This window comes from Furipterus horrens, unplaced genomic scaffold (genome assembly GCF_987537825.1).
Source record: "Furipterus horrens unplaced genomic scaffold, mFurHor1.1.pri manual_scaffold_3, whole genome shotgun sequence".
Classification (NCBI taxonomy): domain Eukaryota; kingdom Metazoa; phylum Chordata; class Mammalia; order Chiroptera; family Furipteridae; genus Furipterus; species Furipterus horrens.
The window spans coordinates 167,208,292-167,221,621 of NW_028327173.1; the positions used below are offsets into that span (position 1 = coordinate 167,208,292).

The window sequence follows — 13,330 nt, forward strand, 5'->3', positions numbered from 1 at the left end:
TGAGACAGTTTATAATTAGTGACAAATCAAGTCAAAGTAAGAATGGAAAGGAGAAGTGGCAGCCTAGGCACTGTTATGGTTCTATACATTGAGGAAAGCAGCCTTCATTCATTCATTTATTGACCAAAATATTTGAGGGCAGGCTGTGAACCAAACACTATTCTTAGGATACAGTGGTAAGCAGTGTGCTTGCAGTGTTTTGGTGGAAACAAACATTAATCAGATCATCACACATTGAGAGGTAGGATGTACACAGGGAGTGTTAGGTAAAGGCCATGAGGCAGTAAGGTGCGAGTGGGACGCAGAGGGCAAGAACATGACCATGAGGCAAGGCTGCAGAAGTAGACGTGGCTTAGATATCCTGAAGGATGTGCATATGGATTCCACCATTTTTTATGGCTCTTCTAACAGTGTAGATGTTATCTTTTGATAGAGAAGCTTCCTTTGCTGTTTCGAGTTACTATAGGAAAGTAGTTCTTGTGTATGAAATTTAGGTAGAGAGGTGTAGTCTAGAATATAAAAAGTGAAGGTAATTCCTGTATTTCCTGAAAAATGCTAAGGTTTTTCTTTTTCCTTTATGCCTATACACTTGACCCATATGATTCCCTGTTTTAGAGATGAGGAGATTGACATACAGAAGAGTTTTGACACAACAATTCTGAATGGAAGGCCAGTTTCTTAGGTCTTCTGATTTCTCCCTATCTCCACTATTCACTTTTTTTCCTGAGAAGTTGGTATCACTTCTTTCTCGTTAGCACAGGAAGTTTACCTATGGGAATGAGAACTAAGTGATAAATGGCTACATAGCCCTCATTATTAGGGGACAAGGAATGGTGGATGATTTCTATATTGTTTCCTGGAGATGATCTTGGCCTTCTGCTTCTTAGCCTGCTTACACATAGGCCTTGGTAGGGGTTTTCTCTGTGAACTAGTTCCACCAAATGAATCCTTACAGGATTGGAATTGAATTATTTGCATATTCAATATGCTGTTTAGCCTATTGTGAGATGTACACCTGCATAGAGCTGTATCAACAAACACCAAAGCTCTAAACCTGAACCCTGTTGAATAGCTATGTCCTGGTGGAAGTGTCAGTTACTTATGTGAAATGAAACAGGTCAAGCCTCATAATCTTTGAGAATAGCAGCCTGTGAGGGCCATAAAACTATTCATGAGATCCAGCATATAAACACTCAGAGACTGAGAGATGCTACACTTTTACTCTATGTCCTTAGGTGACACATGGTCAGATGAGCCCTGTTGAATTTTATCCCTCTTCTCAAATTGTCACTGTTAGTCTGTTCTTTATCTGATCCCCATTGGAGATATAAGCTGAGAGCTATGGTACTTGAGGAGATGACACAGTTCCTTTGTTACAGTAATTAATGTAATAAATTAAGGGAGAGACCCAAAGGAAAGTTGATTGTTTCTCCTTCAGAGCCCTAGGTGGAAATTGAGTTGATTAGCGAGCTCCTATGAAGCATGGCAGGTGGAGAGGGAGATGCCTGTTCTTCTAGCAGGGTAAGCTCAGCATCACTGAGGATGGTTTTTATGTTGTACTAGCCTCACCTGAGGTTGGCTAAATATGAAGTGATTCAAGATAGCATCTGGAACTCAGGGAAGATAATATGATACGGTTTTCTTCTAGCAACCTTGCTGTATCCCATTTATTTATTGACAGTTCCCTGGGGCATCAGACCCTATGAAACTCACACAATTTAGATTTGAAGACCTGTCCTGTCAGTGGGGTCAGCATCGTAGTGGATTGGAACAGTTGGTGAAGAGGTAGTCCAGATGTTAAAACCATGAGCCTCGAAATTAGTATTTCATCACTGAGGGATTTTAAGGCAAGTTGGAGTCTTTTTGTCAGTCACTGTAGTGGAGAGTTTTATGAGCCATATCTCAATGCTCATAGGTAGGAGTACCATAAAGGGGAAACCCAGACCACTGAATTTATCAAAGAAGAAAGGATTGCTATTTTCTTTCATAGAACACAAATGGATGTCAGTACTACCTGTGATTTAATGTGTAAAAAAAAAAAATTTAACATTAAAAAAAAATTTTTTTTAATGCCTTAGATACTTTATACAGGTATAACTATGAAACAGCCTTCTTTAAGTTCAGACACCAGAACATTATGAGAATATTTGGGTCATTTTATATTTTCAAGTTGTTTTATATTTTTCAGATTTGTATACTCATAATATGTTTAGAGTCATGATGGATTCTCCTTCCACTTTATAATGAAAAAATTAATATTTAATGAAGCAGCCTGGCTAGCATCCATGGATATTTGAGTCCAGAAATCACATCTCTTGATTCTAAGTTCTGTGCTCATTTTTCTACACCATGCTACATTCCTAGAATTCAGTATAGCATTTTTTTCTTCATCCTTACAGCTTTTGGAGGGAACTACCTAGCCAGACAGATCACCCTCACATCCAAATGTGTGTGACCTTTGTGGTCTCAAGCAGATTATATACAACTGTCTGTTGCTCAGGTCAAAGCCTATAAGAAGATTGATTCAAAATCCGTGAGCAGAGGGGATGACAGATAAATTTACAGTAGAATAACATTGGACAATTTGCTACTTAGATCATATTATCTCTGGGTCGTTGGCAATTAAAGCGTCCTCTGAAGCTTTCTCGGATGGATACAGAGCTCTATCTAGGTGGAAAGAGAAGTACTGTTCTTATTATGTTGGCACTTAAGTAAGGTCAGTTCCTGCTTATGTCCTCTTGCCAGGAGCAGAGACTGCACACAAGGACTTTTTTTTTTTCTCTTCCTGAGCTTCTTGAAGAGAGGCGTTGTTCATTTTTGAGTGGTGTGATCTATGGCATGTGCCCTAAAAAAGCAATTAATGACTTGAAATGTGTGATTGCAAACCAGTCTGTGGACTGGGAGTCTGAGAGATCGAGTTGGGTTCCAGAGAAGAAACTGGAATTTGAACTCCTGTTATAGGTACAGGGTATGGGGAATGATTATCATGACCTAGCTTGGTCCCCACAGAGATCAGATGTAGGAACAAGGCACAAATGGTAATGACAAGAAATTCCAGAGTCTGATGAATTATGGTCCTAAACAGAGAATTGGAGTACAGTTAGGCAGAAGGAGAAAAGAGAGAGGAAAGTATTTAAGGAAGCTCTTGCAAGTTCAAAGTGCCTTCTGTTCTCTGTAAGGTATTGGTTCTCCTGATTCTGTACTTTCTCTGCCACGAAGCAAGAGGTCAGTGCGTTTCATTTCCAGATAACATGTTAGTTGCTCTACCTCCTGGGGTTAAACATCTCTGCAATGACCTGTCAGAAAGTTGATTATTAGCTGTGTAAAGCCAGGGATACTGTAGGGAGCAGATGGGAAGTGGCTTGGCTGTTGCAGCCAGGCAGATTAAAGAATTCTTGGCAATTTTACAGCGTGTCTTTGGAAATGTACTACCAAAGTTACTATGACGCCTGCTGGGTTTGGAAAGCTGGCTTTCTGAAAAGTCACCTGGTTGAAAAGTAGTACCCATAAAAACTCTTTAACACCCTCAAAAATAGGAAAGTGGTTTGCTAAAGAACATCAGTACTACTAAAGATCAGTCTTCATAATATGTTTTCTTTGCATGCTGGTCATTCAGAAATTCTGGGTAGTTTTCTAGTAGGGAAAATACTTTTTCATAGGTATATTAGAAGAATTATAGATTTGAAAAAGGCCCTAGGCTTGTCCAGACTACTCACACCACATGTAGATGAATTTTTTATATAATCTGATTGACAGGTGATTATGCTTTTTCTGCTCAATACTTTCAGTGAGAAAGATACGGTATCATTAAGCATTGTGAGCCATTGTTGGAAATCTTGGGTTGTTAATTTTTTTCCTGAGTTAAACATCTGGTCCTGTTTCTTCCCTAACTAGCTTGTTTCCCTTCCGTATTCTCCTTTCCAGACTAAAAAACACCAGTTTATAAGACCTTTTTGTCTATGAAATGGCTTCTTAGTTTTAGACTATACTCCTCTGGACATTCCTCCATTTAAAGTATATCTCAAAGTATATCTCACTTAAGATGTGGAACGTGATCCTCGCTGGTGTGGCTCAATTGATTGGGGTGTAGTCCCATACACCAAAAAGTTATGGGGTCGATTCGTGATCACGGCACATACGTAGGTTGAAGGTTCGATCCCTGGTCAAGGTGTGTGCAGAAGGCAACCAATCGATGTTTCTCTCTCACATTGATGTTTCTCTCTTTCTCCCTTCCTGTCTGTCTAAAGTCAGTGAAAAATATCCTTGGGTGAGGATTAAAAAAAAGATGTGAAACCTAGAAATGAGCACAGATCGTCAGATGTTCTTTTCATGTTCTGAGAAGAAGCACAGTTTTTAAAAAAATGTAATGGCACTATTTCATGCTTACAAAAAAACAAAAACAAGAATTATTCAAATTTATGCTATACTGAACTGATTTTAGTGCTTCAGATAGGTTTTAACAGTATGGATATATATGTGACCTTACATAACTGAAAATCTATTGCTTTTACACATGACAACTTAATTCCATATGAGACCCCTGACTAACAGCTTTTTCTCTTGAAAATTTTGTAGGTTTTTTTCATTCTCTTTCCTTAGTGTTTTTTTTTTGTTTTTATTTTATTGATTATGCTATTACAGTTGTCCTAATTTTTCTACCTTTGGCCCTCTCCACTTGGTAGCCCCCATTCCCTCCGGCAATCCCCCCACTTAGTTCATGTAATTTGAGGTTGGCCCAATTTTTGTCTTTTCATAAAGAAAGAAAGGATTTCTTCCTATTTCCCTATGACAGATTAGCCAGTACAGCAGAGAGCTGTCAAAATGTCTCAGTGTACACTAACATTTTTATGTCCTTTATATTCTTTCCTTTACATACACCTTCAGAGTCTCTCTTACATTACCATTCTGCTTCCTAGAGGAGAGTTTTTTTGTTTGTTTGTTTTGTTTTTTTAGAGAGAGGAAGGGGAGGGGGAGAAAAACATCAATTTGTTGTTCTACTTATTTATGCATTCATTGGTTGATTCTTGCATGTGCCCTGACCAGAGATTGAACCTGCAACCTTGGTGTATTGGGATGACACTCTTATCAACTAAGCTACCCAGCCAGGTCCACACACACACTTTTTGCTCCTCCTTTTATGAAGTAAGGTCTGTATAGACTTGATGCCACCTGTGGTTGCTTGCTGTTGGCATTAAACTTTACTTGGGTAAAGGATTATTTTCTCAGATCTCCAGCTAAATGGCAGATTAATGTGCACACTTTTCTCTCTTAAATCCCCATTGCTGGCAGGCATCAACTTGGTACAGCTCTGCTCTCCTAGGATGACATTTTCTTTTGTAACAGCACCCAGGTTCTTTGTTGCTGTTTTTGAGAGAGGAGGTGAAAAAGTACGATTTGTCTAGTCTCTGTCCTATCTGTAGCATTTACCTGTTAGAAATCCACTTTGTAGGATTCATTGTGCCACCACTAGTTTGCTCTTTCTGCTGTTATGAGTTATTTTCTAAGTGAATATAGAAAGATAGTGAACAGGGCAGTGAGCAAGAACAGAGCTTTCTGGCTTAGTCATAAAGTAATATCAGGATGGTATATGTAGGCTGCTGCGTTTTCTAGCTAGTATACTCCTCAGGTCTCATGACTAAGGAACTAGAGAGGTATAAATGGCCCTTTTTACCCCCCGCCCCCAACCATTTTAGCCTATCTGTTTCATGTGGTGAGGCCAATACGGTGCCTTCAATCTTATACAAGAATGTGGAGCGTTATCCCACATTCTGGTGTTAGGTTTTTCAGTAGTTGTTTTTGGGAGTTCACTTACTGGTGGGGTAAAAAATTTTTCTTTTTCTTCTTCTTCTTTTTTTTTTTTTGGTGTGTATATGTGTGTTTTCATAGACATTTTAGTGGGAAATGGAAAAGGCTGCATTCAATTCTGCTATTTGGATATACGATAATTTGAAACCTGGAGTTTAATAAGGCTAATTTAACATAATTTAAATTGATTGGTTGAGGCATCTCTGAGGATAGCTCCTGGTTACAGTTTTTATCTCCTGATGTATTTTTCCCAGTTCTGCTTGCTTTTATCTTTTATTTGTACTTACCCATAATTAGACACCCCACCCCCTAATAGTTAAAAGACCATCTTTTTATTATTTTCATTAGGGACAGGCCATGCTAGTAGATATCTTCAATTTTTCAAATATTTTCATTTTATTGATTTGAGAGAGAGAAACATCGATTTGTTGTTTCAGTTATTCATGCATTCATTGGTTGCTTCTTGCATGTGCCCTGACCAGAGTTCAAACCCACAACCTTAGCGTATCTGGAGGACACTTTAACCAACTGACCTACCTGGCCAGGGCAGTAGAGGGCTTTTAAAGCCTTTGCTAGTCCATGTTCCGAGTCTCTGGTAATTCAAGAAGTAGCAAGGAGAAAAAGGGGGTGTAAGTAACAAAGTTGTGCTAGAACTTGAATCTGTGGTATGCCGGGGCTTGTATTTATTGAGGAAAGATTGCCAGCTGGCAATGGTAGTAGAAATAAGTCTCTTGGGAATGGGAAACTAACTCTAGAGAATTTCCAGTTAAGACTTAGCACAGAATCTCTGGGCAATTGGAAATATTGTACTCTTCCCTGGGGAGATGGAGTGGGAATTAACTTTTCTCTGGTCCAATGTGACTTGGTTAGAAATACAATTGAACTTATTTGTCTTGTCTATTATGATGGTATAGCCCCCTAGGAAAGGGTCTGTTTTGTGTGGGAGTTTATTTCAGGCTGTCTCCTTGCCTGTATTGTTTTCTTTAACAGCTTTTTAAATTTTCTTTTTCCAGCAATGATGTTGTCCACTGGGCATGTACTGACCAATGTGGCAGGTCTGAGAACATAGCTGAAGCTGAAAATAGGAAAGCTGGGGGCAAGGAAGAGCCTTGAATCTTGAGGTGGGACGTTGACTCTAAGATGTCCTTGAGCAGTGGAGCCTCCGGAGGGAAAGGAGTGGATGCAAACCCGGTTGAGACATACGACAGTGGGGATGAATGGGACATTGGAGTAGGGAATCTCATCATTGACCTGGACGCCGATCTGGAAAAGGACCAACAGAAACTGGAAATGTCAGGCTCAAAGGAGGTGGGGATACCAGCTCCCAATGCTGTGGCCACACTACCAGACAACATCAAGTTTGTGACCCCAGTACCAGGTCCTCAAGGGAAGGAAGGCAAATCAAAATCCAAAAGGAATAAGAGTGGCAAAGACACTAGCAAACCCACTCCAGGGACTTCCCTGTTCACTCCAAGTGAGGGGGCAGCTAGCAAGAAAGAGGTACAGGGACGCTCAGGAGATGGTGCCAATGCAGGAAGTCTGGTTGCTGCTATTGCTCCCAAGGGCTCAGAGAAGGCGACTAAGGCATCCCGTAGTGTAGCCGGCTCCAAAAAGGAGAAGGAGAACAGCTCATCTAAGAGCAAGAAGGAGAGAAGCGAAGGAGTGGGGACTTGCTCAGAAAAGGATCCTGGCGTTCTCCAGCCAGTCCCCTTGGGAGCACGGGGTGGTCAGTATGATGGAAGTGCAGGGGTGGATGCAGGAGCTGTGGAGCCACTTGGGAGTATAGCTATTGAGCCTGGGGCAGCGCTCAATCCTTTGGGAGCTAAGCCGGAGCCAGAGGAAGGGGAGAATGAGTGTCGCCCGCTAAAGAAAGTCAAGTCTGAAAAGGTAAGAGGTGGCCAGATCTGGCTGCCCAGTGCCAGTCAGAACTACCCTGGACTAACCGCCGAATGCCATGTGCACTCTGTGGGAGGCTCATTAGTTTGTGGGGAATGACCAGTTACAAGGTCAGAGCAGCTGGTAATGATAATGTGGTTTTGTTTTAAATCAAGGGATTCCCTATAGATTTATTAACACCAGGCCTGGACATTTTGGAGAAGAATATTTGTTGTTGGGGGCAGCTCCTTGTAGAATGAATTTTCTATTAGTCAGATCGTGAACTTCCCACCTTGTTTTTGTCCCACCTCAGGCCCTTGTTGCTAAAGGCCGGCTTCAACCTTCATGTGGTTCCCAGCTTGACTGGCATTTTGTCCTCAGAGTCATTGATAAACTTAATAATAAGTTGATAAACTTAATAGCCTTTCTGTTGAATGCTGTTCTTAATGGGATAAATGGTGCTGCTGGGTCTCAGGAGGAGAAAAGAGTTAAATAAGTTCCATGGCCTGATGTCTACCAGGTATTGTATTGCTGGCTACCAGAGAGCAAAGGGGAACAATGTGGGGCAGGAAAACAAGGGGGCAGGAGGTACTGGCTATACTATGAGGTATTTAATCAGGCCTTATGAGTTAGTGTGGAAGCTATGAAAGGTTAGCCTTGAAAGAGATTCTTTGGCCACTAAAGGTATAGTTCTTGGCCAGGTATCTCACTCAACTATTGGGAATCAAAGTCTCCTGGCGGTTTAATAGCTGCCAAACAGTGTAATGATGATACCATGCCTTCTGTTTGACTTGGAAGGACCGGTGCCTGCAGCCTCAGGAGGGACTCTCCTCTGGGAAGATGATCTTAGTTCATGTCTCAGGAAATGGAGCTTGCAGGGCTGGAGCAGAGTAGCTGTGAGTCTAGGGTCAGCTCAGACTGCCTTAAACTTCTGCAGCTTACAGTTTCCTGCAGAGTGGCTGGCTGGGGAATGAGCTGTTCATTGACTCTTGATTTTCCGCTCTGTGTTCTGCTCACCCTGTGCTTTCAGCTGACCCCAGCAGATACAGTATAAATTGATTTCTCTGTAATTACATCAGCTGCAACAGGGAATATCTATTTCCATATGTAAATGTTAATAAATAGAGGGTGGTTGTGTATATTTGAGTGGTGGTGCCCTCTTAATGCCTGCATTTCAGTGGTAGCTTACACTTTTTCTGCTGTAGATGTTTTGGTCTTTGCCTGTAGCAAATCTGTAGCTCTTAGCAACATCTGGGCTTCCCTGGCAACAGGGCTGTGAATTTTCTTCTACTAATAACACAATGGTTTATTCCCTTTTACCAGTGGCAGCTGCCAGAGAAGCTGCCTGTGCTTAGGTGGCAGATGCTATAGTCCACCTCAGCAGAGTCAGGTTCCAGCTGGCTACTGGCATGGCTCATTCTGTGCTGGCCACAATTTACCATTTTCTCTGGGGTACAGATGGATAATACTGTTCTGAAGAGGCCTAGGAGTACCAGGAGTTCTTGCTTCTGTTCCAGGCCCATTAGACTGTTTACTACATCTGGCTTCAGTAAACTCTTGCCATATTATCCATGTTCATAATCATTGTTCTTCCTGTGCTGAAAGTGGCCACTTCTGAGAGTGGCCTTCATTTTCCTTTCTGTTTAGAACTCTTTTGCCTCAAATGCTGCTGTCTTCTAAGCCCAGTATTAGTCTGCGGGTGAAAGGATTAATGATGCTTAGCTTCATGTAGGATTTAATTCTAAATATCCATGACAGTCTCCAACAATGAAGCAAATGGAACACATTTTCTCTTGCAGGTGCAGGGACGGTTGGGAGGCTGCCCTTCGGATTATAATTGGGCTGAAGGATGCAGTCTGTTTGGCTAAGAATACACCTTGGTGCTAGGGGCGTTTGTCCCTTAATAATGTAGCTGTGTTATAAGCATTGTCTCCCAAGGAGACTGAGAGTGGGCAGTGGAATGAGAGAGACAAGGGAGAGAAACTGTGCTTCACTTTCTGGAAGAAAGATAAGATTGCTGGGAATTGCTTTTAGAAGCAGAGCATTATTGTGCAGTTCGATGTTACTAGAAGCACGAACCTGTTTTCTCAGTTCCTTTCCCTGTTCCCTCAACCCTTTTGAACACTCTTGGTCTGAGGGTGCTTTAACAGAAAGCCTTTGACCATGGAAATAATTATTTAAATAAATGTTTGGACGTTGCTAGGAGATGAAAACACTTTGTGCAGGGAGATAGTGATTCTGGAATGGGAGGAGGAAAAGACACATTAAGGAAAAGAAGGCTAAGAATCTTGCAGTGGAGCAGCTTTTGAGGAACAGGGGCCCCAGGGTTTGGTGCATAATAGGTGTTTAGTCAGTGTTTGATGATTAGTACAACAGCTTATGAGCTAAGTCGCTGAAAACTTCTTTAAAGATTTTCTCTCTGAGCCTGACTGGTGTGGCTCAGTTGGTTGGGTGTCAGAAACCGGAAGGTCGCTGATTTGATTCCTGGCCAGGGCACAGGCCTGGGGTGCAGGCCAGGTCCCCAGTTGGGGGCATGTGGGAGGCAATTGATTGATGTTTCTCTCACACATTGATGTGATGTTTCTCTCTGTCTTTCTTCCCTCACTGCCCCTCTGTAAAAATAAATAAATGAAATCTTTCAAAAATAAAAAAAGATTTTCTCTCTGAGATATGGGCTTGCCTATGGCTTTACTGGTTTGGAATGTTTCTTCCACGTGGGACAGTCAACAGAATCAAAACGGTAAAACAGATGTTGTGATATAATCTAGGAATTACATACTGTGAGCTGGGAATTGTCATGAAAAATAAAACTCATAATATTTGGAAAGTGTCCTGACAGGAATCCCCCCACCCACCCCTCCTTGGAAATAGGAGAGAAGACAAATGGAGTTTGTGGTGTAGGGTAGAATTGTCACATGTCTACTACTAGCTAATGAGGGATATTTGAATATTCAAATTGCCTCAGGACCTTCTCTGTCCTCCAGGTAGATGTCTTAGGCTATGACTGAGGGAATTTTCTATCCGCCAAGGATGTGGATTTCCCTTTCTGGGATCCCACTTTTGCTCTACCACACCTCTCTCTGGCAGGGCTCCTGTGCTGTTTCTGAGTCCAGAGATGGCTCTTAGCAGTTGCTGCTGCCCTGAATTGTTACTGAACACTCCTGCCTCATACTTTCTGCCAGCTGAAGAGATGAGGATGGGGGTGGCGGGGGATTGCCAAGGAATAAACAAGACTGAGCCTTCTGGCTCCTGTCTGTTCCCTTGCCTGTGGTTTGATTGATAGCTTGTTAAGTTAGGGACACTGCCTGTCTGAATGTTCCAAGCTTAGTGCTTGCACTGCACTCTGACAGGCGAGAAAAAAAGAATTTACAAACCACAGAAGGCAATGATCTATCTGTGGCGACTCTTGTCATGCAGACAGAGTCAGGGCTTAAACCAGGAGTTTAAGTGAGGCTCCTTTCTTTTTCTTTTAAGATTTTATTTATTTATTTTTAGAGAGAGGGGAAGGGAGAGAGAAAGAGGGAGAGAAACATCAACGTGTGGTTGCCTCTCACACACCGCCAACTGTGGACCTGGCCTCCAACCCAGGCATGTGCCCTAACTGGGAATTGAACCGGAGACGTTTCAGTTCACAGCCCAGCACTCAATCCACTGAGCTACACCAGCCAGGGTGAGACCCACCCCTTCCCCCCCACCCCCCTCTCCAGATATATAAAGTAACCAGTAGGTTCTACTGTCTAAAGTATCTAGAAGTTTGCAACTAGTAGCTCCTCTCACCACTTTAGCTGCTGCTTTTGATCTTGCAAGGTAGAAACACTCTGCTTCTGCTACTCTCAGAATGTTGCATATATTAACTGCTTCCCCCATTACTTTAGCATACAAAGAAAATGAAGTGTATGCTCTTAGCGATTTTGCCTTCTGATCAAGCTTGCTATATTGTATCCTTTGTTCTAAGAGCCTCTTACTTTGCCCTTGGTTTTTTTTTTTCCTGCCCTGGTTTCTGCCTTCACTTCTGTCATGTTGCAATCCCTCATTGCCCAGCCAAGGTCAGGTCTCTCTTATTCCTTCTGATACAAGACTTTCTCCCTTAACATCGTCCTCCTTTTCTAGCTGTTCTTTCTCAGTTAGTGATGGCTTAGTAGTCAGCCTTGCTTCCTGAAGCCAAATGACCTCAAGCATTTTCCTTCATGGAAAAAATTTGAAAGTTTATATTTATGTAGAGCAGAGATGTATTCTTTAACTACAATGGAACCTGAACTTAATTTATTTTTTCTTCAGCAGCTCTGTTTTCCACCTAGGTGTTGTAATTCAAGGAGGGCCCAGGGAAAGATTATCTTGTCCAACCTCCTCATTTTATGGAAGAGGAAACTAAGACCGGGGAGGTCATGTGACTTGTCTGGGATCTCCCAGGTAGTCAGTGGCAAAGCCAGACATAGAAACCAGGTATTTTGTTACCACATTCTTATATTATATTTTTACTCCAGGATTCTTAACAAATCTTTTAACTATTATAAGAGCTTCTTTGTTTTCCCACTTTAAAGACTACCTCAGTAATATTGGATATAAATGCCCAGATACTCTCAAGACTGCTTTCTCTTAGAAAAAAATTTTTTAATTAAATTCATTGGGGTGACATCAGTTAATAAAATTATGTAGGTTTCAGGTGCACAGTTCTATAATATAGCATCTATATATTGCGTCATGTGTTTACCCCCCAAAGGCAAACCACCCTCCGTCCCCACATATTTTCGCCTCTTTACCCTTTACTGTCTGCCCCTCTCTTTTCCCTCTGGTAACCACTGTGCTAACCACTGTGCTGGTGTCTGTGTCTGTGAATGTTTGTTTGCCTTGTTTGTTCATCTGTTGCTTTCAATTTTTTAGGCCATATGAGTGAAATCATATGGTTCTTGATTTTTCCATTTGACTTAATTTTGCTTAGTATGATATTCTCAAGATCCATTCATGTTGTCACAAATGGCAGTATTTCATCTTTTCTTGGGGCTGAGAATTCCATTGTATATATGTATTACATCTTCTTTATTATCCCACTCAGCCATCTAGAGCAGAGTTTCTGAAAGTGTGGCCCATAAAACCATGTGGATCATATCTCCTGCATGTCAAAAATGAAGATTATTGGACACTACCCCAGATCTACTAAATACATTTTAGGGGTAGGGGCCCAGAATCTATTTCCAGAAGACTCTCCAGAAAATTGCTATATACTTTAATATTTGAGAACCATTGTGAATTTTCTTTATACGGTGGGCATTGAGAGCCATTTCTCACTTAAAACACCAGCCTTATGAACTTAAATTTTACATCAACCCATTTATAACTTACTGGTTCAGGGTGTAAAGTCTGGAGCCAGATTCCCTGGGTTTTGTATTCCAGCTTTACCACTTATTAACTGAGTGATCTTGAGCAAGTTACTTAACTGCTCTACCTCAGTTTTTTCATCTGCAAATGAGGAAAACAGTAGTTCCTATGCAGTGTTGTTGTAAGATTAAATTAGTTAATATAAAATATTCAGAACAGTGCTTGGCACTTGGGAAGCATTCAACAAATATCAGAAAAAAACAAAACAAAACATGATTTGAGTTAAAATATGTCTCAGTACACCCTAGGTAATAGTGGGTTGAAGTATAAAAAC

General features: G+C 41.4%; 1 protein-coding gene across 2 annotated transcripts in view; it reads left to right on the forward strand.

Annotated features, from left to right (window-relative positions):
• The window catches only part of ZNF609 (zinc finger protein 609), a 191,490-nt gene that overhangs the window by 16,832 nt on the left and 161,328 nt on the right, over positions 1–13,330 (forward strand). For both annotated transcript variants that reach the window (XM_090270754.1, XM_090270755.1), the window contains exon 2: positions 6,819–7,692. In XM_090270754.1, the coding sequence (XP_090126880.1) occupies positions 6,946–7,692 (747 nt within the window). In that variant the 5' untranslated portion in view covers positions 6,819–6,945. The remainder of the gene's footprint in view (positions 1–6,818; positions 7,693–13,330) is intronic.